The sequence below is a fragment of the Rana temporaria genome, chromosome 2 (assembly GCF_905171775.1).
Source record: "Rana temporaria chromosome 2, aRanTem1.1, whole genome shotgun sequence".
In the NCBI taxonomy this organism is placed as follows: domain Eukaryota; kingdom Metazoa; phylum Chordata; class Amphibia; order Anura; family Ranidae; genus Rana; species Rana temporaria.
The window spans coordinates 145,206,517-145,231,484 of NC_053490.1; the positions used below are offsets into that span (position 1 = coordinate 145,206,517).

The 24,968-nt window shown below is 41.4% G+C and overlaps 1 protein-coding gene across 1 annotated transcript in view; it reads right to left on the bottom strand.

Moving 5' to 3' along the window:
• Window positions 1-24,968, bottom strand: part of GTF2F2 (general transcription factor IIF subunit 2) — a 235,278-nt gene that overhangs the window by 52,211 nt on the left and 158,099 nt on the right. The window contains exon 7 of the mRNA XM_040341279.1: window positions 13,428-13,527. Coding sequence (XP_040197213.1) covers window positions 13,428-13,527 — 100 coding nt within the window. The remainder of the gene's footprint in view (window positions 1-13,427; window positions 13,528-24,968) is intronic.

Sequence of the window (24,968 nt, forward strand, 5' to 3'; positions counted from 1 at the left end):
TAATGGGCAGGCTGAATGTACGAAGTTGATCGATCAACTTGGGTACAACCAGCCTGCCGGATACTCTTGCGATTATCGCTAGCAGCTACTATAGCCGCTAGCAATAATCTGTCTTCTCCCGACAGGGATGGCTTCCCCCACCCTCCCTCCCTGCCAGGAGAAAGCAATTGCTTTGTTGTGGGAAATCATGCCAATTTTTCCTGCAACCCGTGGCTATAGGAAAGAAATTTGCTCCGTGTATGGCCAGCCTTACAAATACCATTCTGAAAAAATAGTACTGCAAGTCAGGCTACTAAAAGTTATCAGATAACTGAGATTAAGTAACGTTAATCTCTTGCCAATGTTCATGCCTGTATGGCTTTTACAATACTGCAGTAGCCTAACAATTTAATAAAACATTAGATTAACTTGTACAGCTTAATTTTATTTCTATTGATCCAAAGAGATCACGTATGCCAGCCAAACAGTTCTAAATATGCATCGCAGAAGGAAAAACAAACCTTAGCTAATCAATACAATTATTGATACATAAATCCTAATATGTCACCATGTGGTACTCCTTAAACTATCGGAAGGCAGGAAACCTATAACAGTACTTACAGAAACCCTGCCTGCTCAGCAATGTGCCCCCAGACAGCAGAAGTTATCTGTACTGTAATTCTACAGATAAATCAATACTTTTGGGTATTGGTAATGGAGTGTCTGCATAGGTTACTAGCGCATTTGGAATAAATGGCAAATTCAATAGTGGATAGTTTTCTTAATTTACTAATGTAATCATAAAGTTCCAAAGTTCTTAAAGACAATTTGCTAATATTTCGATTCTGAGAATTGATCCCACTATATATATATATATATATATATATATATATATATATATATATATATATATATATATATATATATATATATATATATATATATATATTTTTTTTTTTTGTTTTGTTTAAGGTAAAAAAAAGGACATTTAGGGCCCTTTACATAGCATTGACGCAAACAAATTATGTTGCTAATTGACGTATGTTGTGCTAAGGCGGACCAAGAAAAGTGCATGCAATATTTTTAACAAATTCAAAAACGCAAAAGGTCTCTTACTAAATAACTTAGATGGTCTACTTTTCAAAAAGGGGTCATTTGGGGCCTCAAGAAATAGGGACATCAGGATATATCAATTTTAGGAAAACAAAATATATATATATATAACACATACACACACACCTTAATTCGTAGACTCAAACTGTCTGTCATACAGACAAAATAATATACATGGATTTGGTCTTATTTTTACCAAAGAAATGTAGCACAATGCATTTTGGCCTCAATTTATGAGGAAAGATTACCGTATTTATCGGTGTATAACACGCACCCTAACTTTAAAAGGGAAGTTTCAGGAAAAAAACTTTCCACAGCCCCCTGTGTATAACACGCAGACACAGTTTACCCTTTATTTTCAGGGTAAAAAGTGAGTGTTCTATGCCAATAAATACAGTATTTGTGTCAAAAGTCTGATGTGTTCGCCATAATTAAAAAAAAAAAAAATCACTGATCTCCGTCAGTAGTAGGAAAAAAAAAAAAAAAAAAATTTAATGCCATAAAACTCTCCCATATTTTGTAAACACTCTAACTTTTGTGCAAACCAATCAATTACCAAAAATAAGTAGAATAATAAGTAGCCTAAATTAAAGGAAAACATTTGTTTTATATATCTTTTATGGGGATAATTATTATAGCAAAAAAGTAAAAAAAAAAAAATTTTTTAATAAATTCGCTATATTTTTGTTTATAGCGCAAAAAATAAAAACCGCAGAGGTGATCAAATACCACCAAAAGAAAGCTCTATTTGTGGGAAATAAAGGAAGTAAATTTTTTTGGGAGCCACATCGCAATTGTCAGTTAAAGCGACGCAGTGCAGAATTGCAAAAGGGGCCTGGTCCCTTAGCTGCATATTGATCCGGGGCTTAAGTGGTAACAAGCATGGTATACATTGCTTTATTATGGAAAAAAAAGGGGGATTCCAACCACAACTTATTTGTTCTTCAAGATCCCCAAAAACAGAAAGTAGCAGCACTATATCAAAATATGCATTTTCATTGATATTCAGGACATTCTCTCTTCTGGCCGTTTGACTTTCACAGACAAATCTATCCTGCAAATGAAACATTTCTATTCCCTTTACATTTGGCCACCTAATGCTTTATTATGTCTCTCTCGTTACTTCCTGATGTCAGCGCAGAAAGGGCAGTACCTTCACAGTAGGAGAGAGCACAAGGCATTCATTTTCAATACATCTCTTCACACAAGGCTTTGCAGCTACACTTTAAAGTTAAAGGTATGTCCCTGGAAAGACATATATGTTGCCTGAAATGGATGTTAACACTACTAAATGCAAACAACAACAATAGATCTTCTGGCAAAGCAAAAAGCTAGCTAGTAATAAATATGTAAAGTGAAAAGCAATTTACCCATATCTGAATTTCAATTAAATCCCTCTTTGAGAAGAAAAAAAAAATGGAAAATAAAGTGTTGGTGTATAGTAGAGGTGGCACCCTTCAAGCCTTTACTTAAAGTGTTACTAAACCAAGGACCCTTCATTCACTATATCTTGTCTCCCACTGTACACAGAACATGGAAATATTTTGGTAAATATAAACTGCTAAATACCAAAATGCTAAATTTTCTCATCAGCAGTATATAGCAGTCCTGTGACCGAGACTGACTATCTGTGTCAGGTTAAAGCCTGTAGGAGTTTTCATTCTGCTCTGACTGTCCTATGAGGCTGCAGAATCCCTGACCCTCTGTCTGGACAATACTGATTGGCCTTGTGCTGATCACATGCATCTTTCCAAGAAAAAAAAAACCTCTCTAGCAATACACACCAAACTGAGCATGTGCAGCTGTGTCCCATAGCCTCGGTCTTATGAGATAGATTGAGAACTGTGGAAGAAGGGGAGGAACAGAGAAGGTAGGATCAGTTTTTTCACACAATGTGCAGGATTAATCCATTAGGTTCTACAATTAGTATAACAAGCATTCTTTACTGCATATACAGACTCACTTTACAGTTGTGGGTTTAGTAACACCAACTGTATTATGTGGATAGAATGACCTCATGAGAATAAATGCATTCAATATTAGCCCCTTCTACATGTTTTCTATGATCTCGTGGCACATTTCCAAAGAGCTTCAAAAGAAAATAAGATTTCATATTATCTTGCACACTCGAACTGTACAATATGTTCTTCCGCTCTAGACTTTTCTCTATTCAATTGTCTTTTCCTCAGATTCTTTCTTGCTAGTTTTATATTAAGAAAACAGCTTAAGGAATGAATATCATTTCACATTGTTATTTCTAAGTGGGAGGAGGATGACAGTTAATACCCAGGCTTACCAGGCCCAAGGAAAGCAAACTATATTTCATTTAAGTAATTAACCACTTCAGCCCCAGAAGATTTGGCTGCTCAATGACCAGGCCATTTTTTGCGATACGGCACTGTGTCGCTTTAACTGACAATTGCGCTACAATATTGTGTGATGTTGTACCCAAACAAAATTGACGTATTTTTTTCCCCACAAATAGAGCTTTCTTTTGGTGGTATTTGATCACCTCTGCGGTTTTTCTTTTTTTGCGCTTTAAACAAAAATAGAGCGACAATTTTGAAAAAGGTTCACCTTCCAGCAGGATAACGACCCTAAACATACAGCCAGAGCCACAATAGAATGGTTTAGATCAAAGCATATTCACGTGTTAAGGCCCATACACACGGTCTGACTTTTTGCCAACAAACTTCAAAATGAGCAAGTTTGCAAAAAAATTCGACCGTGTGTACGCTCCATCGGACAAACTTTTTTGTTTTTTTTTTATCAGACAAAAGTTCGCTCTGCAAACGGAAAAACTTTTCGGCAACAAAGATTTGTACAAAGTGCAAATATGCATGCCCAGAACCAATGTTAAAATCAACCAACAATAGCAGAAGTTTACCAAAGGGTGGCGGTAAAGAGCAGAAAAGAGCTGAAAAACCACGTGATGTTGGGAAAGTTTTAGGAAAGTTTGCAGAAAAGTCCGATGTGTATGCTATGGGTGTGCCCGGCCAACTCCCTTCGGACAAAAATCCAAGGAAAAGTTTGTTTGAAGTCCGATCGTGTGTATGAGGCTTTAGGCTGTTATTAGAAGCAGCGGGAGGGGACATTCCCCCACCACCTTGCACAGCTCGCCCGGGCTCTCCCGTTTCACCATGAGGACCGAGCAACCAGCCGGAACGTCCGCCGGCTGGCCGAAGACCGGAGCAAAGCCGATGCTTCGTTTGGGTCCTCGGATCTAGTAATCTGGAAGCGATATCATGACATCATTTCCTGGATTATTGGCCTCTTAAAGGTGCCAGTTTTAAAGAATAAAGTATTAAAAAATGCAGATCTTGACGTTTTGAAGTGCAAGGGAGGGGTTTAAGGTCTTATAGACCCCCGCCAATCTCCATAAAGAGTATTTGTTTTCGTGACTGCGACATTATGGCGGTCACATTGGACAATTTTTACACATTTTTGGGACCATTGTCATTTTCACAGCAAAAAATGCATTGTTTACTGTGAAAATGACAATTGCAGTTTAGGAGTTAACCACTAGGAGGCCCTGTAGGGGTTATGTGTGACCTCATATGTGTTTCTAACTGTAGGGGGGCGGGGTTGGACGTGTGACATCACTGATCGCCTTTCCCTATATCAGTGAACAGACGATCAGTGACATTGCCACTGTGAAGAACGGGGAAGGTGTGTTTACACACACACCTCTCCCCGTTCTTCAGCTCCTGTGACCGATCGTAGGACACTGGCGGCGATCAGGTCCGCGGGTCCCACGGTCACGGGAGCGCGACCCACGGCTGGGCACTTAAAGGGGACGTACAGGTACGTGCCTGTTCCCAGCCGTGCCATTCTGCCAACGTAAATGTGCAGGAGGCGGTCCTTAAGTGGTTAACATAAGGCTTTAAATGACTACAGTCAATCTTCATTAGAATTTCCACATGCTGTAGTAGTCGTGTGGGATTTAGAAATTAATCTTCACACAAGATAGGAATAAATGTCATTGTGCAATGGCCAAGTATTAGAATTAGACTGAAGTAGATATACTATAAGGGAAATGCTTTTGCTGTGAACTGTTGATTAACTGTGCACACATTCCCTTAGATATTGCACAATTTCGAGTTTACCCAATATTCAAATATATTATATTAAAAAGAGATACGTTTTTCCCAGCTTCCAATTCTATCCAGTTTTTCCCCCAAACAGGGGAATTAACCAAGGTTTCTTTGAAATTATAATGGTGCAGGAAACTTTCAAGTGGCATGCGCCACATTAACTAAGCCGGCGATGCAGATCTACCTGAAATAGGTCTATATGCACCAGTTTCAAATATAGAGTGAAATAGAAACTAGCACAGTTATGCACCTGGTTAATAGGAGGGAATTAGGCAGTTTCCTACATAGAAAAGTCAGATTCCTTCCAGGTATGACCTTGTCATACAGTATGTGAGCTGATACATGGTAAGTTTGCATCTTTCCTTCCTACAGGTGAGATATAGGGTACCTGCAACCATGCCTCTAGCCAATTTTTCACAAATTAACAGGGGCTCCTACCATAAGTTATGCTTGGAGGTGCACATTTAACTAGGTGGGTACACTAACCTATGACATACTATTATTTCCAAAAATGAATCTGGTTATATTGATATTTTATCTGCCAAGTTAAATTTTTACTGCCCATCTTTTTACATTCTAAACATGGGAATATGGCTGAAAAGGGGCTGGGCCCCTTTCTGAATCTTTCCCCCCCACCCCCTGCCCTTGGAGCGTATTAGAGAAAAGGGCAGGAGCGGTCATGTGACCACGAATAAAAAGGGGGGGGGGAGGTTTCCTTACCTTTTTAGTAAAAAATACAACACAATCTGATTTGTGCAAGTGTAAGCTTGGAAGTGGTTATTTGATTTGATGAGCCTTAACAGATATTTTAACTGTAAAAAAATATAAACTCATCCAAATTTACCAGTAAAATAGGTCTTCTGTGTACAAGCATACCATTAGAGTATGAACTTTATGTAACACAAAGTGGTAAAGCCCCCAAATACACAGGCCAAATAGATCTTTTTGTGTAAACTGTTCTCATTGGGCTGAAAGTGAACCCATAATGGATTGGGTATATGCAGAGCGCCAATTATTTCAGTCTTACCGGTCACTCAGGTATTGGGAGCTCATGTGTCAGGTACAGTAGCAGGCATAAAATAAACCTTAGACAGGTCGACTCTGATACTCCAATTCCCTCAGCAACACCAGTTTCCAACCAAAAAAATCCTTTGCATGCCTCTTTCTACTGTTAGAAAGGGCCTTTAGAACGTATCCTGTGGCCAGGCTATATTACACATTCTTAGGAAGCAAAAAATTAAAGGGGTTGTAAAGGTACAAATTTTTTTCCCTAAATAGCTTTCTTTACCTTAGTGCAGTCTTCCTTCACTTACCTCATCCTTCCATTTTGCTTTTAAATGTCCTTATTTCTTCTGAGAAACCCTCACTTCCTGTTCTTCTGTCTGTAACTCCACACAGTAATGCAAGGCTTTCTCCCTGGTGTGGAGTATTGTGCTCGCCCCCTCCCCTGGACTACGGGAGAGTCAGGACGCTCTCTACATTGCAGATAAAGGAGATGTATGTTAGTGGGTGTCCTGACTCTCCTGTAGTCCAAGGGAGGGGGCGAGCACGACACTCCACACCAGGGAGAAAGCCTTGCATTACTGTGCAGATAGAACAGGAAGTGAGGATTTCTCAAAAGAAATAGGGACATTTAAAAGCAAAATGGAAGGATGAGGTAAGTGAAGGAGGACTGCACTAAGGTAAAGGAAGCTATTTAGGGAAAAAAAAAATCTACCTTTACAACCCCTTTAAAAGTGTAAATTATTTGACTTTAAATAGACCTTTATCTAGCAATCTGGTAGCATGAATGTTGTTTCAGTCTGTGCGCTGTTAAGAAAAGATGATTGCCACTGCTAACATTCTAAAGGAAAAAAAAAGTTTTTTTGTTTTTTAACCCACAGAATGCTGAACTTCTCGATCTAATACTTTGTTTCACTGGCCAAAAACAAGTTCAGATCTGGGTATTGGAGTAGTTAGGATTACTTATTTCCATTCATGTTTTGGGTCAGTCAGGGACTCAAAATATTGAAGCCAAGAGGGTTAGCATACCCACCTCCGTAGGTTTGTGTCATGACTGGCTTAGTTTAACTCACGGTTTATCTTGAGCAGCAATAACCGCCACAAATCTAATCCATAGCTACACTTCACAATATTTCATCTTTCATTTGCAACAAAAAATTTTTTCAGTCTTGGCAAACCCTCATTAGACAGCTGGAGTGAGATTCTCTATCAAAGCAAAGATCAAATCAGGTAAAAGCTAATCTGCAGCAAACGGAATGTTTTAAAACATGCTGCACAATGTCACCTCTACAGCGCAGCAGTCACAGCTGCAGAATCCTCTACCTAAAAACCTTATAACTCATTATTTCAACACTGCTGGATGGGGGCCAACAAAACTTGCAATACCTCTGAACAGTCACGTGGAACCCACCTATGTTGATATTTAAGTTGGGCTCAGTTAGAATGAAATTAAATTGGCAAAACATTCAGCAGGTAGAAATAGTTCAGTAACGTAGTACAGAGCTCAGAAATGTTGAAATTCTATTCAAAACCACCTGTTTAAATGCAGACTACACACACACAAAGCAAGTTTCCCCATTGAAGTCAATGGAAATGAAAATAATTTGTTCCGCATTGACTTCAATGGTATGCAATACCGCATGTGGCCAGAGTTTGAGGGGGGGGGGGGGCGGCGAAGAGCCTCGGAAACTGCCGGAAAGGCCTGAGGACACCTCGGCTGATTAAAACACCTCGGCTGACTTTGGAAAGACTCCGTTCCCGAGATTTGCCGAGGTCAGTCGAGATGTCCTCGGGCCTTTCCGTGCATTTCCAAACTGCACCGATCGACTGCGATCGCTGCTTGGCTCCGGCGCCCCCACCTCGGGCCAAACGCGGTACTGCACACCGATTTGGCCTGAATCGTGCTCGTTTTGCGAGACAACGCTCACAAACCGAGTTACGATTTTTACAGCGCTCGTATTGCAAAATGCTCGTTAAGCGCGTTACTCGCAATCCGAGGTCCACTGTACTAGAATTTATATAGCTACAGACGCTATACTGTGGTATCGTGATAGGGCGATGGGAAATCTAGTGCTAAAAGACAATCTGAGAGGGCCACTAATTGACAATGACATCACTAGTGAAACTAATACAGTGATAATACTGTGCATTGACACTGTACTAATGACACTTTCATTAGCTGCTTGTGCTGTGATTGGACACAGCACAGGTCGACAGGAGGCTTGCACAGGAACCGCCCCAAACCTGGAAGCAAGCAGGTGATGTACAGGTATGTTGTCTGTCCTACCTTTGCCGCCTGCAGTAAATCTACTGTGGGCAGGCATCAGGTAGTTAATCTGAAAACCAGCAAAATGGGGCAGCAAGGATAAGAGATGCCGTCCATGTTTGCTGGTTTCTCCTGAGTAAGCAACCAGAAAAATATCCAATCCCTCACATTATGCTTTGTCATATATACACAACAGAGTTTATGTAGGCAATGTAGAGGAGCCAGCCTACATCTAAGAGTAACTACATTGGATGCCCTTAGTTCTACCCGAGGACATTACTTTACCAGCAACACCAGCTTGGAATCTTAAGGATTTTGGAGAGGTCACTTTAAAGGTTTTTTTTTACAATTATGGACATATGTCTTTATATTTTATTATGGATAAACAAAAGTAATTTTTTTTTAAAATGTTATTGTAATCCCCGGGTACCAAGATAGCACTTAAAATTCTCTCTAACTACAAATTAACTTTGTGAAGATTCCCACACATTTATTAAACTTAATTTCTGTGGCACATATTCAGTAGGCACTGCTGTGTTACACACTTCAAAGAACCTGCCTTCTAAACTTCTGCTCTGAGAGGAGGAGTTTAAAGAGGCAAAGTCAGTACAGAAATTACTGCTTTCAGGCCAGGTACAATGGGATATGTAGTCATTAGAAATTAAAGAGCTACAAAGCATGCAGGGTAACCAAGTTGTGAAAAAAGATGACCAGCAGACAGACAGAACTCGCAACATTAAAAGGAGATTTTTCAAATAAGTTTATATTGGATTATCATTTATAACAATTTTTTTTGTATTACTATGACAATACTGAATATGCCGTGACCATAAAACTCATAACTGCTTCCCACCAGGCCAATTTTGGCATTGTAAATAAAACATTTTTGCTAGAAAATGACTCTGAAACATATTTTTTTAGCAGAGGTCCTACAGAATAAAATGGTGGGTGTTGCAAATTTGAATGTCATCACTATTTGCGCAGCGATTTTGCAAACTTATTTTTTTGGGGGGAAAAATACACAGTTTAGTTAGAGGTGGTATAGTGCTAAAATGATTGCTCTTGCTACAACATTAGTGGAGATACCTCACGTGTGGTGCGAACACAGTTCACATATGCGGGCACAGCCTACATATGCGTTCGCTTCTGCGCGCGAACACGAGGGAGCGGGGCGCATTATTTTTTTTTACACTGTCCTTTAATTTTTTTGATTACTTTTATTCCCATCACAAGAAATGTAAACATCCTTTGTGATAGAAATAAGGCGTGACAGGTGCTCTTTATATAGACATCTGGGGTCTGTAAGAATAAAAAGAAAACATTGAAATATTGACCTCGGCTTTCTAGAAAAAAAAATGGCAGTGTTTACATCTGCTAGAGACCTAGAAGCGACATCATGACGTTGGTGATCTGATCCACGGCCAGCTCTATGCTAACACAGTGGCACCGCTGGATTGGATTCTGGGCTCCCGGATTCCACGGGAGAGCACGGCATGGCCATCAGGAGGGGGGGGAAGGTGTTGATGACCCCAATTGTTTTGTATAATGTGAAAGATGATGCGACACAGAATAGATAGATACCCAATATGTCATGTCACGCACACTCGTGGAATGGCGACAAACTACGGTACCTAAAAATCTCCATAGGCGGCACTGTAAAAAAAAAAAGAAGGGGTTACCAGTAGGGTTGTCCCGATAACACTTTAAGACCGAGTACAAGTACCGATACTTTTTTTCAAGTACTTCATTCATAAACTGAAACATTGTAATCACAGTTTACGATGTTTCAGTTCTGTGAATGGACCAAGTCAGTGATCACCGACTCTGTCCATTCGAAGCAGTAAGGAGCTGGATTTACCGGCTCCTACCCCGCTCTCCATCCTGACAGTTCCAGGGGGTGGAGGAGGAGCACAGAAGGGGAGAGAAACACAGCGGGATACACGGAGGAATACACGGCGGCAATACACTATATAGCTGTGATTGGTGCCTGTAACTTCCCCATGCACTGATCACCCCTGACAGTACAAGTATCGGGTGAAGCATCGGGAGCATTTGCCCGAGTACAAGTACTCGGGCAAATGCTTGGTATCGGTCCCGATACCGATACTAGTATCCCTATCAGGACAACCCTAGTTACCAGGTTAGAGTTACTAGTGCTAGAATTATTGCTCCCACTCTGACGATCGCAGCGATACCTCACATGTGTGATTTGAACACAGTTTACATATGTGGGCGCAAATTTCATGTGCATTTTCTTTGTTGCACGAGCTTGCGGGGATGGGGCACTTTTAAAAAAAGAAAAAAAATTCTCTTTTTTTTTTTTAAAGTGTCAATGTAAAAAATGACAGGTACTCTTTATGGAGGAATTCTGGGTCTAAAAGAGCCCAAATCCCTCCTTTGCACTTCAAAGTATTCAGATCCTCAAAAACGGCGATTCTGAATACTGTAAAAAAAAAAAATTAAACTGCGCCATTGGCAGCCGAGTAAACCGGAAGTGCCGTTACTTTTGTGTTTACACAAACGAGTCTGGAAGGAAGCCGGAAACGGCTTCCTTCCAGTCTCACTCTAGCTGGTGGAAGTACCAGATCGTGGATTGGGTCTCCCAGTGGGGCAGAGGCCCAGGAAGAGCAGCAGAAGGCAAGGACGTCCCCTCCTGCTCCTCCGGGATAACAGCTGAGCTGCTTTTAGCCACATCAGTTGTTATCCCTAAAGTCAATCGGCGCCCAAAAAATGGTACCGGATGATGCATGCATGCAGGTAAAATCCCTTAAATCCGAGGTCACATATGTGCGTACAGTCGGCGTTAAGGGGTTAATCCTCCTACAAAACCAATCAAATGGTAGTGCATGTATGATTATAACCCAACAACTGCACTACCTGCTTGGAGTTTGCATGTTCTCCCTGTGCCTGCATGGGTTTTTTCTGGGTACTCCCACACCCCAAAACATGCTGGTAGACTAATTGGCTCCTATCTAAATTGGCCCCAATAGATGTATGAATGTGAGTTAGGGACCTTAGATTTAAAGCTCCTTGAGGGCAGTGACTGATGTGAATGTACAATATATATGTAAAGCACTGCATAAATTGTTGGCCCTGTATAAGTACCTGAAATAAATAAAACAACCAACCAGGAATATTAGACTGTAAACTCTAAAAATTTACATAAATGGTTTGTGCATTCTATAAAGCACTGCATATTATAAAGGATGGCATCTGCCAATAAGCTAGGGAATACACATGATTGGCATTTTTAAACAGACTTCTGATGTAATGTAGTATTTAACATCAACATATGTTTTGCTGGATACCATGTGAACACTGGGTTTTAGTTAAATCATGCAAGGTTTGAAGACATCTTAGTTTACATTCTCATGCAAAAATATCATTACACAAGTGACACAGCCTTGGAGCAGTGTGGTACCAAGTGAAGCCATTACCTACGTAGCTACAGAGCTTATTTATTAACTTTAGAAAAGTCCTGGAGCTGCTAGAACACACTCCAGTGTATTGAGGACACTGTCTGATCTTCTTATGCTCATTCTTTATAAGCTAATTCTAAGGCAAACAGGAGGCAGTTTTTGCAGCCTCTGGGGCAATATGTGTACTATCTGTACTGTCAAAATGTATTATTGTAATTGAATAGCACACTCGCGATAACTTTAATGTAATGTCATAGTGCAGGAAACAGAGGTCTCAATTAAATAGCAAAGAAAAGTTTTTTGTCTGCACCCACTGATACGAAGGTTGATCCCTTTACAAGACATGCTGTTAGGTTAAAGAGATGATGTCACAAGATTTTACACCCTTAGCAGCAGTTACTGAAAAGGAGTGACTTCCTCTCATGCTCACCTTTTAGACCTAACCTCAGTGCTCGCTATGCTTTTTCGCACTGCCTATCTCAGCAATTTACAGCTCAGCTTTATGTGGCAGAACTGGAAAATGAGTTAGCAGAACAGTATAATGCAGGTTTATCCCCTCACACATAAGAGCCATTTTATAACAAAGTATTGAAAACGAAAAAATGCGAACTTTATTATTGTATGAGATATTCTTGTTTGAATTTATCTAAGCAGCAGCAGAGTTCCACCCAAAGATGGAACTTCCGCTTTAAGTGAAGGTGACCCCTGACTTGCCACATTTGGAATGTCATTTTTTTTTGGGGGGGGGGGCCTCTTTTTACAGGGCTCCAGCTCCCACTTCCTCCCTGGGCTCCGCGGCACAGGAAGGAAGTTCACCTATTCTCCCCTCTCTCCCTGCAAACTTCTGGGACCGTCACAGGTCCCAGATGATTTCCCCGGCCAATGACAGTGCGGCTCGCTCATGCGCAGTGCGCGACCGGCACACCTACAGTCTCAATGCTGGCGCGGAGGAGAGAAGGGGGGCTTCCTACGCCCGCATCGCTGGACCCTGGGACCGGTTAAGTGCCCGATTATTAAAAGTCAGCAGCTGCAGTATTTGTAGCTGCTGACTTTAAAACATTTTTTTAGGCAGAACTCCGCTTTAAGTGTACTTCCTTAATGCCACAACTTTGATTTGATAATATGCTGATCTTAGGCAGGGGAAGACATTCATGTATTTTTTGGGGGTAAGGGATAATGTCAAATTTTATATAATGCCATCAATCCAGTGCAATATTGTGACAAGCTGGTCTATGGAGTGATAAAGATTATACAATAAGTCTTATGCACTGGAACCTTCATCAGTCTGGTGGCAGTGGTATAATACATAATACTTTTTCAGCACCATGTGCTATAGTCTATAGAATGTTTGCACAACATGTACTAAATATAAGAAAATAGCAGCTGGGGAAGGTATACGGCTAGCATTAGCATTACGATCAACAATATCTTCAAATGTATAACATCCAAAATTCAAGAAAACAAACTGGCATGCAAGAAGCAAAAGGAAAAAACCCTAATGCTGACCTGAGATGCCATTTATTCCATAGAAATTAGATACAAAAAGAAACTTACATTATTCTGATGATTGGACACTGGTTTGTAATTAGTTGTTATAGCTCTCTCAATTTGCTGCGATTGTCTCTTAGGTTTTGAAGATTCTTCAATTTGCCGTCTAAAAGAAAACATTTTGTCAGCTCACAAAAATCACAAACGACTTCTGCAGATTAATTACGGTATAATTTGAAATGTCATCTAAAAATGATCACTTAGATAATGAGCTGCTATTGGGTATTCCCATTATGTGACTCTGAGTTAGTGGGTATGTCAGCTACTTAGAAACATGCATACTCAAAAGCACAGCTGCATTATTAATAGATCACCAACAATTATGTAAACCTCTGGGTGTTTCTGTGCGGTTACAGTTTATATAAAAAAGTATTCACCCTCTTGTACATGTTCTATTGTCATAGAACATAATTTCACAGTGATTTTTTTACACAAACGATGAGAAACAAAAACTCATGTCAAAGCGAAAACACAATCACTGCAAAGTAATTTGGGTAAATGTACATAACAGAATTCTAAAGTACTGTGTATCAGGCAATTGCTATTTTTTTGTAAATACGGTTTTCTTAATTTTTCAACAAAAATAATTGCTCCCCCTATGGTGGGACTTTATAGGCCAAACATTGATATGTATGAAATATGTTTTAAGAAATAGTACACATGGTTACAAATGTAAAAAAACATGCATTAAACACAGTGTACATGTCAGATATACATGTACAGTACATCAAACAACACATATAACAATATATAACAAAACTCTCCTAAAAAGATGGTTCCCTAGTACTCAACGCGTTTCTAGTATTTAACCGGCATCAGGGGTCACAGATAGGTAGCGGTGTGATTGTGGTTCTTTTTAGCTCAATCCGAGTGATCTCATAAGCACACCCTTAAGAATACAATATATATATATATATATATATATATATATATATATAGATAGATAGATAGATAGATAGATAGATAGATAGATAGATAGATAGATAGATAGATGTGGGGTTGCATCTGAGTGTCGGTCCAGCCCTGGCAAAATGGGCGCAGCAGGTGATGGGATAAAAAAAATGGGATGGGTCAGAATGAACCCGCTGTGTCTCTGTATGCAGTTCCGTTTAAATAATCTGGTGTTTTCCCTTAATTCGAGGTGTTCTCAATTTTTCATGCTGTTGCATTTCAGTGCTGCTGATGCCACCCAGTCTGTTAGCAAGCATTTCCTATCTACATGCACATCAGCCATAGCTTTGTCAGGGGAGATCCCCTGGTAATGAAAACAGCTGACAATGCACGTGTAATGTATGTAGAAATGAACACTTGCAGCTTCCAAATGGAAGCCAAGTGGCAAAGCAGGAGCACACATGGGAGACAGGGACAGAACATTGTTACTCTATAACAGTGATGGCGAACCTGTGGCATGCGTGCCACAGCTGGCACGCCGAGCCCTCTCTGTGGGCACGCAGCACGCCGCCAGGATAGCAGAGGGAATCCCCCAGCAAGGCAGTCACTTGCACTGGCCGAGCAGGCACGGAGGAGCTGACTCTGTTCCTATCGCGAGTGCAATCAAGCAGTGTGAGTGTGATTGGGCAGTGGGGTGGCAGATGCGAGTAAAGCCCTCCCTGCATGCAATGAGGGCAGCCCATTGGAAACGACACGGAGGGAGTGTCTGCTCTGTAAGCAGCGTGCGATGCCTGTGTAATGATGTGTATGGAGGAGAATAACTCCTCCCTTCCTGGGCGTGGAGAGCGGCTTCCTGTGCAGGGACTCGGGTGCTGAAGCATGGCAATGTGGAGGACTTTGTACATACACAGGTAGGATAGTGCTATGGGGGAAAGGGGAAATGAGGGGGAGCAAGGACACTGCTGTGTATGTGGGGAGAATGTGAAGGAGCAGAGGACACTGCTTTGGGAAGTGCCTTCACATCACCCCCCCCCCTGATCCCTGTACATGCATCCATCTCTGATTTCTGTACATGCATCCATCTCTGATCCCTGTATATGCATCGATCCCTGTACATGCATCCATCCATCTCTGATCCCATTGTATGCATCCATCTCTGATCCCAGTGTATGCATCCATCTCTGATCCCTGTATATGCATCCATCCCTGATCCCTGTACATGCATCCATCCATCTCTGATCCCATTGTATGCATCCATCTCTGATCCCATTGTATGCATCCATCCCTGATCATGCATCCATCCATCTCTGATCCCATTGTATGCATCCATCTCTGTTCCCAGTGTATGCATCCATCTCTGATCCCTGTATATGCATCCATCCCTGATCCCTGTATATGCATCCATCTCTGATCCCTGTATATGCATCCATCCCTGATCCCATTGTATGCATCCATCTCTGATCCCAGTGTATGCATCCATCCCTGATCCCAGTGTATGCATCCATCTCTGATCCCATTGTATGCATCCATCCCTGATCCCATAGTATGCACCCATCTCTGATCCCAGTGTATGCATCCATCCCTGATCCCTGTATATGCATCCATCCCTGATCCCTGTACATGCATCCATCCATCTCTGATCCCATTGTATGCATCCATCTCTGATCCCAGTGTATGCATCCATCCCTGATCCCTGTATATGCATCCATCCCTGATCCCTGTACATGCATCCATCCATCTCTGATCCCATTGTATGCATCCATCTCTGATCCCATTGTATGCATCCATCCCTGATCCCTGTGCATCCATCCATCTCTGTTCCCATTGTATGCATCCATCTCTGATCCCATTGTATGCATCCATCCCTGATCCCTGTACATGCATCCATCCATCTCTGATCCCAGTGTATGCATCCATCTCTGATCCCAGTGTATGCATCCATCCCTGATCCCTGTACATGCATCCATCCCTGATCCCAGTACATGCATCCATCCCTGATCCCAGTGTATGCATCCATCTCTGATCCCAGTATTCTGAGCGTAACACACTCCTTTGAAAAAGCACAACATGTTTTTTCTGGGCAGAATTGTATGTTTTTGGTCCCTTAGGGCTCATTCAGTCAGATGATCAGTCCCTTTCTCTGTACAGAGCAGTTGGTAGGTTTAATTTCATGTTGGCACTTTGAAAAAAATAAGTTGGTTTTGTGTCGCTGTTTGGGCACTCGGGCTCAAAAAGGTTCGCCATCACTGCTCTATAACAAAGTGCCTGAACAAGAGCCTTCATGGCAGGATCATCAGGGTTGTTTTTTTATATTAAAAGCTGTAGATTTATCAAATGGCACATGACTTTTGAAATACTAAAAAGAAAGCTTATATGAGACTTTTGAAATAATTTACATTTACCTGAAACTACTACCAATGGAAAAACACACAACTGAATGCATATGTATACACCACCTTTCAAGTTAATATATGTCGATTAGTCTTTATTAGTTTTGCCACACTGGCAACTGCAGTGACTCAAAGTAATAATAAGGCAAGAGGATTAGCTCGACAGCAAGGAAACTTGAATTTTCAAAAGGAGAGATCATCAGTGGCAACCTCTATGTTTCTCTCATGAAGGGATTCTTTAAACTGTACAGGAAAAACTGCTCTAGCGGCGGTCACATTATCTCAAATAGCGCTAACAAGCTACAGTAATATCAACCAAATACTGTATAAACATAACATCTTTACAAAATAACAATATTTTTTCTTACAAGGAGTATTCTTGAAGGCAAAATAAATGTTTCATTTTAATAATTGTTGAAGAGCAAAGCTTCTCCTTCACAAGATAGGATATGCATGCCGTTTCATTGCACACCTTTGTTTGCTGAATAAACTTGGATCATATTTGTCGCGGTATTAAGCAAATCTTCACTCAGCAGGAAATCATGAGCCATACAAGAAAAGGAGGCATGACTAGTGGGCAAAACAGAGGAGCAGGCAATGTGCTTCATGGTAAGAAATATTGCATAAAGACTTATCGATTAAACATGCACATAAATAAGCATGTGAGCTGGAATTCACTGTGAGAGAAATGAAGGCAAATGGCTGTCAAGAAAATAAATGAGAGTTACCAATTTGTGGCTGCTAATGGTAGGCTGTCTGTATTCACACAGCGCTTTTTATAAGAACGCAGGTAAGCATAAAATACAATATATGTGAATTAATTGAGAAAGAATAACTTGAGATTAGAATAATGGATTTCATATTTGCCATTCCAGTCAACACACTCTTTATTATAATTATATTCATGCTAAAGTGGAATGCAGATGCTTTGTTACAACCTGAAATACTTGGGAATATTCAAATAACCAAATAAAATGTATATTGGGGATAATTACAGCTGAATTAAGGACAAAACAAAAAATACCATAGGATGGGTCTGTCATTTGCAAACAAAGCCCCTTCCCCCTTAAGGCTTATTACTAGTTGATTTTAACACTAGATCTGTTATTTTTCCAACTCCTGTAAGTGTGACAACACTTTTCATTCTGCAGTGAAACTGCGCAGCAGTGTTGTCACCCTGTGGGACAGGGAGGTCTTAAGTAGACGTGCAATTTTAAATTAACTGTAATCCATTTGCCAACCGTCCGTTCATCCACCCGCAATGTACTGCAGGCAAGCAGCAGCTGTAGGCAAAACATACCGGTACGTCGCTGCCTACATCCGTGTTTAGGGCGCGTGCATGTACACCCCCCACCTGGTTCCCACTGTGATTGTACATGGCTGGGACATGCTGATCAGCTGTATGCAATCACAGCCCATTGCTCTGCGTTAGTAAACAATACAGAGCTCTGTACCGAGGGAGCAATCTGTCAGTTTCTCAACCCTGCAAAGCAGGAATGAGAAACCAAGATCATTATAGTAAACATTACATATAGTTAGGCACACTTTTAAGCCCTTGATTACCCTAGATGTTAACCCCTTCCCAGCCAGTGTCATTAGTACAGTGACAGTGTACAGTACTGCAGGGCTCAAAATTTCAAGTCCTGAGCTACTAGCCAGGCCTCAAGAGTTACTCGCCACCAGTTTCCCCACCTAATTCATACACTGCCCTGCGCCTAAGTGCACCTGTAAACACGCCCTTGTAGATTATCTCATGGAATGACAATGTTTTATGCAGAATCAAGTTACAAAATTAAATATTACCAACAACAACTTTAACAAAATGGGACAGGGCATTGGGGGCAGACCAGAGGGACAGGGCACTGGGGACAGACCAGAGGGACAGGGCACTGGGGACAGACCAGAGGGACAAGGCACTGGGAGCAGACCAGAGGGACAAGGCACTGGGAGCAGACCAGAGGGACAAGGCACTGGGAGCAGACCAGAGGGACAAGGCACTGGGAGCAGACCAGAGGGACAAGGCACTGGGAGCAGACCAGAGGGACAGGGCACTAGAACTGGGTCTCTTCCCCATTCTCTTGCTGTCTCCTCTGCAACTCCCATCCTCTCTCTCTCTCTCTCTCTCTCCCATTCATCTCATCATCAGGAGCCTGTGTGTGCGGCTCCACACTTGCATGTCCCCACTTCCCCCTTTTATTCAGGCTGGCAGAGAGGAGAGGAGCTGCAGCACAGCGGGAGGGAGTACAATCCAGCGCTGAGATCCACACAACTGCACAGCCATTGACACCATAGCACAGCGCACACTGACACCGCACAGCACACATTGAGACCAGTCTGTTCACAGTGCTCAGGCTGAACTGTTGGACACTTACATAGAGCACAAGGAGAAAAAAAATGCACAAACTAGAAGGCTGCCGCTCTCATGTCAGGGCAACTTTCAGTGAGCGCTGCACCGGAGTGGTAATTTTCGCAATCCTCCACCTCACTCATTACTTTCTGCTCTCCAGCTACATTGGTCCGGGCCTGGGGGGAGGGGGCAGGCTCAGCGAGGTCATACTGTTAGGTCCCATGGCTTAATGAGAATTGTAAGGAGAGCACCTGTGTACTGCTCTGCCTATGCGCGGCACACCAGACTACTTTTCCTGAGCATGCACCTTTCCTCTTCGGCCGCCAATCTCATTAGGACTCTAAGTGTAGGCACAGATTGCAGGGAGATTGCTCATGCAGCCCTGTCATCACTCGCCCCCAGCTTAAATCCACTCGCCAAATGCTAGTAGGCGAGTGGAAATTTTGAGGGCTGCAGTACTGTATTATCACTGATCACTGTCACTGGTGATGTCAGTGGCAGGTAGTCAGTTCCCCCCAGTGTCAGATTGACCACCACAGTATCGCTGCCATTAGGTGTATTAAAAAAAATTCCAGTATATATCTACTATAGTTTGTAGACACTATAACAAAAAAACAATCAAATGTTTAGAGTTTTTTTTTTTTTTTTTTTATCAAAAACATGTAGAATACATTTTGGCCAAAATGTATTTACTTTTTTTATTGGATATGTTTTATGGCAGAAAGTAAACAATAGTATTTTTTTAATTTACCGTATTTATCGGCATATAACACGCACAGGCATATAACGCGCACCCTAACTTTAAAAGGGACGATTCAGTAAAAGAAAACTTCCACAGCCCCCTGCGTATAACACGCAGACACAGTTTACCCTCTATTTTCAGGGTAAAAAAGTGAGAGTTATACGCCAATACAGTATATCACAAAAAATAAAAAAACTCAGTGGTGATCAAATACCACCAAAAGAAAAGTCTATTTGTGTGAAAAAAAAAAAAAACATGATATAAATTTTGTTTGGGTACAGCACTGCAGGACCTTGCAATCACCAGTTAAAATAGAGCAGTGCCGAATAGCAAAAAAATTGTCTGGCGGTGAAGGGGGAAAATCTTCCCGAGCTCAAGTGGTTAAAACCAAAATGAACCCCCACTGTCTACAACTATCTTTTTTACTGCTAAGTGTTTTTTAAGCAAGGGTTAAAATATCCTGTGCTTGCAAGACGCGGGAGCATTAAACCACTGCTCTTCTCACCTAGGCCCTTAACGAGTGCCTCATTAGGGGCCCAGACTCATGGGTTTTCTTTCTGCAGCACATGATGTCCAGATGCTTAGCCAGATATATGGTGTCCTCTAGAACAGCCTTTTCAAACCAAAGACAAAATGCCTATAAACTACCCAAAAATGGCCAACAAGCCTGCCTTGTTACACAAAGCCACAAGTTTTTATTGTGCAGTATCAAAACCTTGGGCACCATGCAGGCCAGCCAATGGCATACTGAAAACTAAAGATGTCATTGGTGGATAAGGACATTGGGCACCTACATCCTTGTTTGCCCCTCCCCCATTAGCTGAGTGAGGGAGTGAAACTGAGGGGGATGAGAAACACTGGCATACCAATCTGTACCAGTGTGCAAAGGTGTATTTGCTTTCCAAGAAAGAATCACCTCTAATATTGGGTGTCCTATGTGTGTGGGTGCTGCTGCAATGTGTAAAACTATTATTTACTTTTTTACATTTTAGAATGCGGTGCCTTGAGATGTGCAGTATTTGAAAGGGTACCTTGACTGAAAACTTTGAGAAACACTACTCTAGAAAGTCAATTCTCTGTCAGTACTTGATTATAGTTCTTTCAGAGCTAAAAGTATTTCATACATGCCCACGAGTATGATGCTTTCAGATGTCACTTGAGTGGTAAAATAGAAATTTAGTACTTACTGTAAAATCCTTGTTTGAAGTTTATTAGGAGGCACTGGATTAATTCTGAAACAAGGAGGGTAAAACTGCCGCTCACAGGAAATTGGGCACTAGCACATAAGCTGTAAGACAGATATATCCCCTCCCACTTCCATCAAGCTCCAGTTTTGTGGGAAACCAGTATTAGAAGTATATCCAAAAGAAAAAAGGGTGGGAATTAACACCAATAAAAGGATTTTACATTAAGTACACAAATTCTGATTATTCATTAGGGGGCACAGGATAAATTCAAGAACAATGTCCAAAAACAAACCAAATGAAGGGTGGGCAATGCAAAAAAAACACAAGCAAGCCCTCCAAAAGAATAGTGTACAACTGGGGTAATTTTCAGCTCAAAGAGCTGCCTGAAGGACCATATATCCAAAGTTGTCACCAGGAGGTCTGAACAACCACTTGGTAGAAGTTAATGAATATTAACAAAAGACCAGGTGGTGACCTTGCAAATTTGATTAACCTCCCTAGCGGTATGATTATTTCAGAAAAAAGGTGCTGAAAGCGGTACCATTATTTGCAAGTAAATTTGGCGTTTTATTCTGTACTGCTGTAATTCTTAGGAATAACTCACTTAAAATTTTTTATAATGAATTTCCCCACAAATCGCTATCGCACAATTCTGCAAGTGATTATAATTTATTATCGATGTTTTTTAGCTGCTCTAAAACCATTTTTGACATAAAGGAACACTTTTGGACAATCTACAGTTTGCAGGCAGAAAGAACAGTATTTATTATATAAAAAGTACATGTAGGACACTGGGCAGACCACTAGGGACAAGGGGTGTGTGTATTTTTTACATACAGTACTGTAATCTATAAGATTACAGTATACTGTATGTATTGTGTTTGTTTACCTTTTTGAATTTGGCGCCATTCTCCGCCCCCGTGCGTCGTAACGTCGCAGGGAACGGAGATCAGCGGCACACAGAGGCACTGTGTGAATCGAGCAAGGTCCCGCTCGCTCACACAGCGTGGTGGCATCGCTGGATCCAGGGACAACGTAAGTAATCACTGCCTGTGGATTCAGCGAGGCGAGCCCGAGTCAGACTCGGGAAAACCGCCAGGCTGGTTAATAGATGCTGGATGCTGAAAAGCCCAAGAGTAACTCACTAATCTGAAGTGTGCATTGAGAGGAAAGAGGTAGAATATTGGTCCTAGATAGGCTTGAATGATGATTTTTGTAAGCCACCTAGCAATAGTAAAGCAAAAAGGTAGGTTACGCCTCCTTTATTTATGTGCCCCCAGGAACGGTAATGCCGCGTACACATGATCGGAAATTCCAACAAGAAAACCGTGGATTTTTTTTCCGACGGAATGTTGGCTTAAACTTGTGTTGCATACACATGGTCACACATAATTCCGACCGTCAAGAACACGGTGACGTACAACACTACGACGAGCCGAGAAAAATTAAGTTCAATGCTTCCGAGCATGCATCGACCAGATTCTGAGCATGCATGTTTTTTTGAGTGTCGGAATAGCATACAGACGATCGGAATTTCCGACAAGAACTTTTCCCGTCGGAAAAATTGAGAACCTGTTCTCAAATTTTTGTTATCGGAAATTCCAACAGAAAAAGTCCAATGGAGCATACACACAGTCAGAATTTCCAACCAAAAGCTCACATCGAACTTCTCGTCAGAAGAACCGTGTGTACGCGGCATTAGCCATATTGTGCTGGTATGCACTGCATATTAGAACATTATGTCAAACCAACTTCTCCAATACTACGCTGTCAGTACACCATCAATACTTCCACTGATCATGAGCACTTCCACCTTCTCCTGGTCTTCCTTCCGAATTCATACTATTTGGCGGCGAATTGGCCAGTCAGGACATCACTCCCCCACATGAGCATTGGAATCACATCAGCACAACACAGAGCTGAGGTGTACATTAACTCGAACTTGGAGAAATACTTATGACAAGCGAGACCAATAGGGCCACTTCAGTTATAAAAATACTACCTGGCTGCATTATTATTTTTTTAGGTTCAAAATTGTAATCCTGTTTTTTTGCTACTATCCAATGTGTCTATTGTTTCCGATTGAAGTGTGGCAAGGCATGATAGATGCTACTGGAAAGTGTGTGTTCATGACAGAGGAATTCTCTGCTGCTTTGTCACTGCCCATACCACCCACGACACTCCCACAAGCTATCCTGCAGACTTTGTATAGGAAAACAACATTTGACATACGTGGTACTTCAAAAAACCCACAAAGATTTTGTAGAGCCCTGTTGTCATGTCGTCACAGGCAGATGAAGCATATAACTGCAGAAAAAAGAGAAGTTAAAGACTTCTGCAGGGCAATGTTTTTTTGTTTTGTTTTTTAGAGGGGAATGGATGTTTGGGGCTGTAGTTAATATGCGCCTGAAATTATATTTGTATCTGCATATCTTTTTTCATATACACTGCCTTGAAAAAGTATTCACACCCCTTGAAATTTTCCACATTTTGTCATGTTACAACCAAAAACGTAAATGTATTTTATTGGGATTTTATGCGATAGACCAACACAAAGTGGCACATAATTGTGAAGTGGAAGGAAAATTATTTTCTGTTATAACTGTTTTTTTTTACAAATAAATATGTGAAAAGTGCAATTACAACTGCAAGTCTTTTTGGGTATGTCTCTTACCAGCTTTGCACATCTAAAAGAGTAAAATTTATGCCCATTATTTTTTGCAAAAAAGCTCAAGGTCTGTCAGATTGGATGGAGAGCGTCTCTAAACGGCAATATTCAAGTCTTGCCACAGATTCTCAATTGGATTTAGGTCTGGACTTTGACTGGGCCATTCTAACACATGAATATGCTTTGATCAAAACCATTCCATTGTAGCTGGCTGTATGTTTTGGGTCGTTGTCCTACTGGAGTTCGCCCCAGTCCTAAGTCTTTTGCAGACTAACAGGGTTTGCTTCCAAGATTGCCCTGTACTTGGCTCCATCTAACTTGGGATTTTATTTGATAACCTAACCCTGCTTTAAACTTCTCCACAACTTTATCCCTGACCTGTCTGGTGTGTTCCTTGGCCTTCATGGTGCAGTTTGTTCACTGAGGTTCTCTAACAAACTTCTGAATGCTTCACAGAACAGCTGTATTTATAATGAAACTAAATTACACACAAGTGTAATTAGGTGACTTCTGAGGCCAATTGGTTCCATTAGATTTTAGTTTGGGGGCATCAGAGTAAAGGGAGCTGAATATAAATGCACATCATTTATTGCATTTTTATATAAAAAAAAAATGTTTTACTACTAATGGCGGCGATCAGCAATTTTTTTCGTGACTGCGACATTATGGCGGACACTTCGGACAATTTTGACATTTTTTGGGACCATTGTCATTTTCACAGCAAAAAATGCATTGTTAATTGTGAAAATGACAGTTGCCGTTTGGGTGTTAACCACAAGGGGGCGCTGAAGGGGTCATGTGTTCCCTGAAGTGTGTTTACAACTGTAGGGGGGTGTGGCTGTAGGTCTGACGTCATTGATTGTGTGGCCTATATTAGGGAACACACAATCGATGACAGCGCCACAGTGAAGAACGGGGAAGCCGTGTTTACACGTGGCTCTCCCCGTTCTTCAGCTCCGGGGACCGATCGCGGGACTGTAGCGGCGATCGGGTCCGCGAGTCCCGCGGCCGAGGTCACGGAGCTTCGGACCGGGTCGCGGACGCGCGCCCGCGACCCACCGCTGGGCTTTATACAATCACGTACAGGTACGTGATTGTGCACAGCGGTGCCATTCTGCCGCCGTATATCGTCGTTAGACGGTCCTTAAGTGATTAAATGTGAGATGCGAGTCAGTGCAGCTAGCCCTTGATTAAATCCCATAGGACAAAACGCATTGGCCACAGTTTACTGTGAGTTTTAGTTGAATATATATTTTCATCAGCTGCTTGTACATTAGCTCGGATTGCATTTAGTATTTAGGTTTTAATTTGAAAAAGAAGCT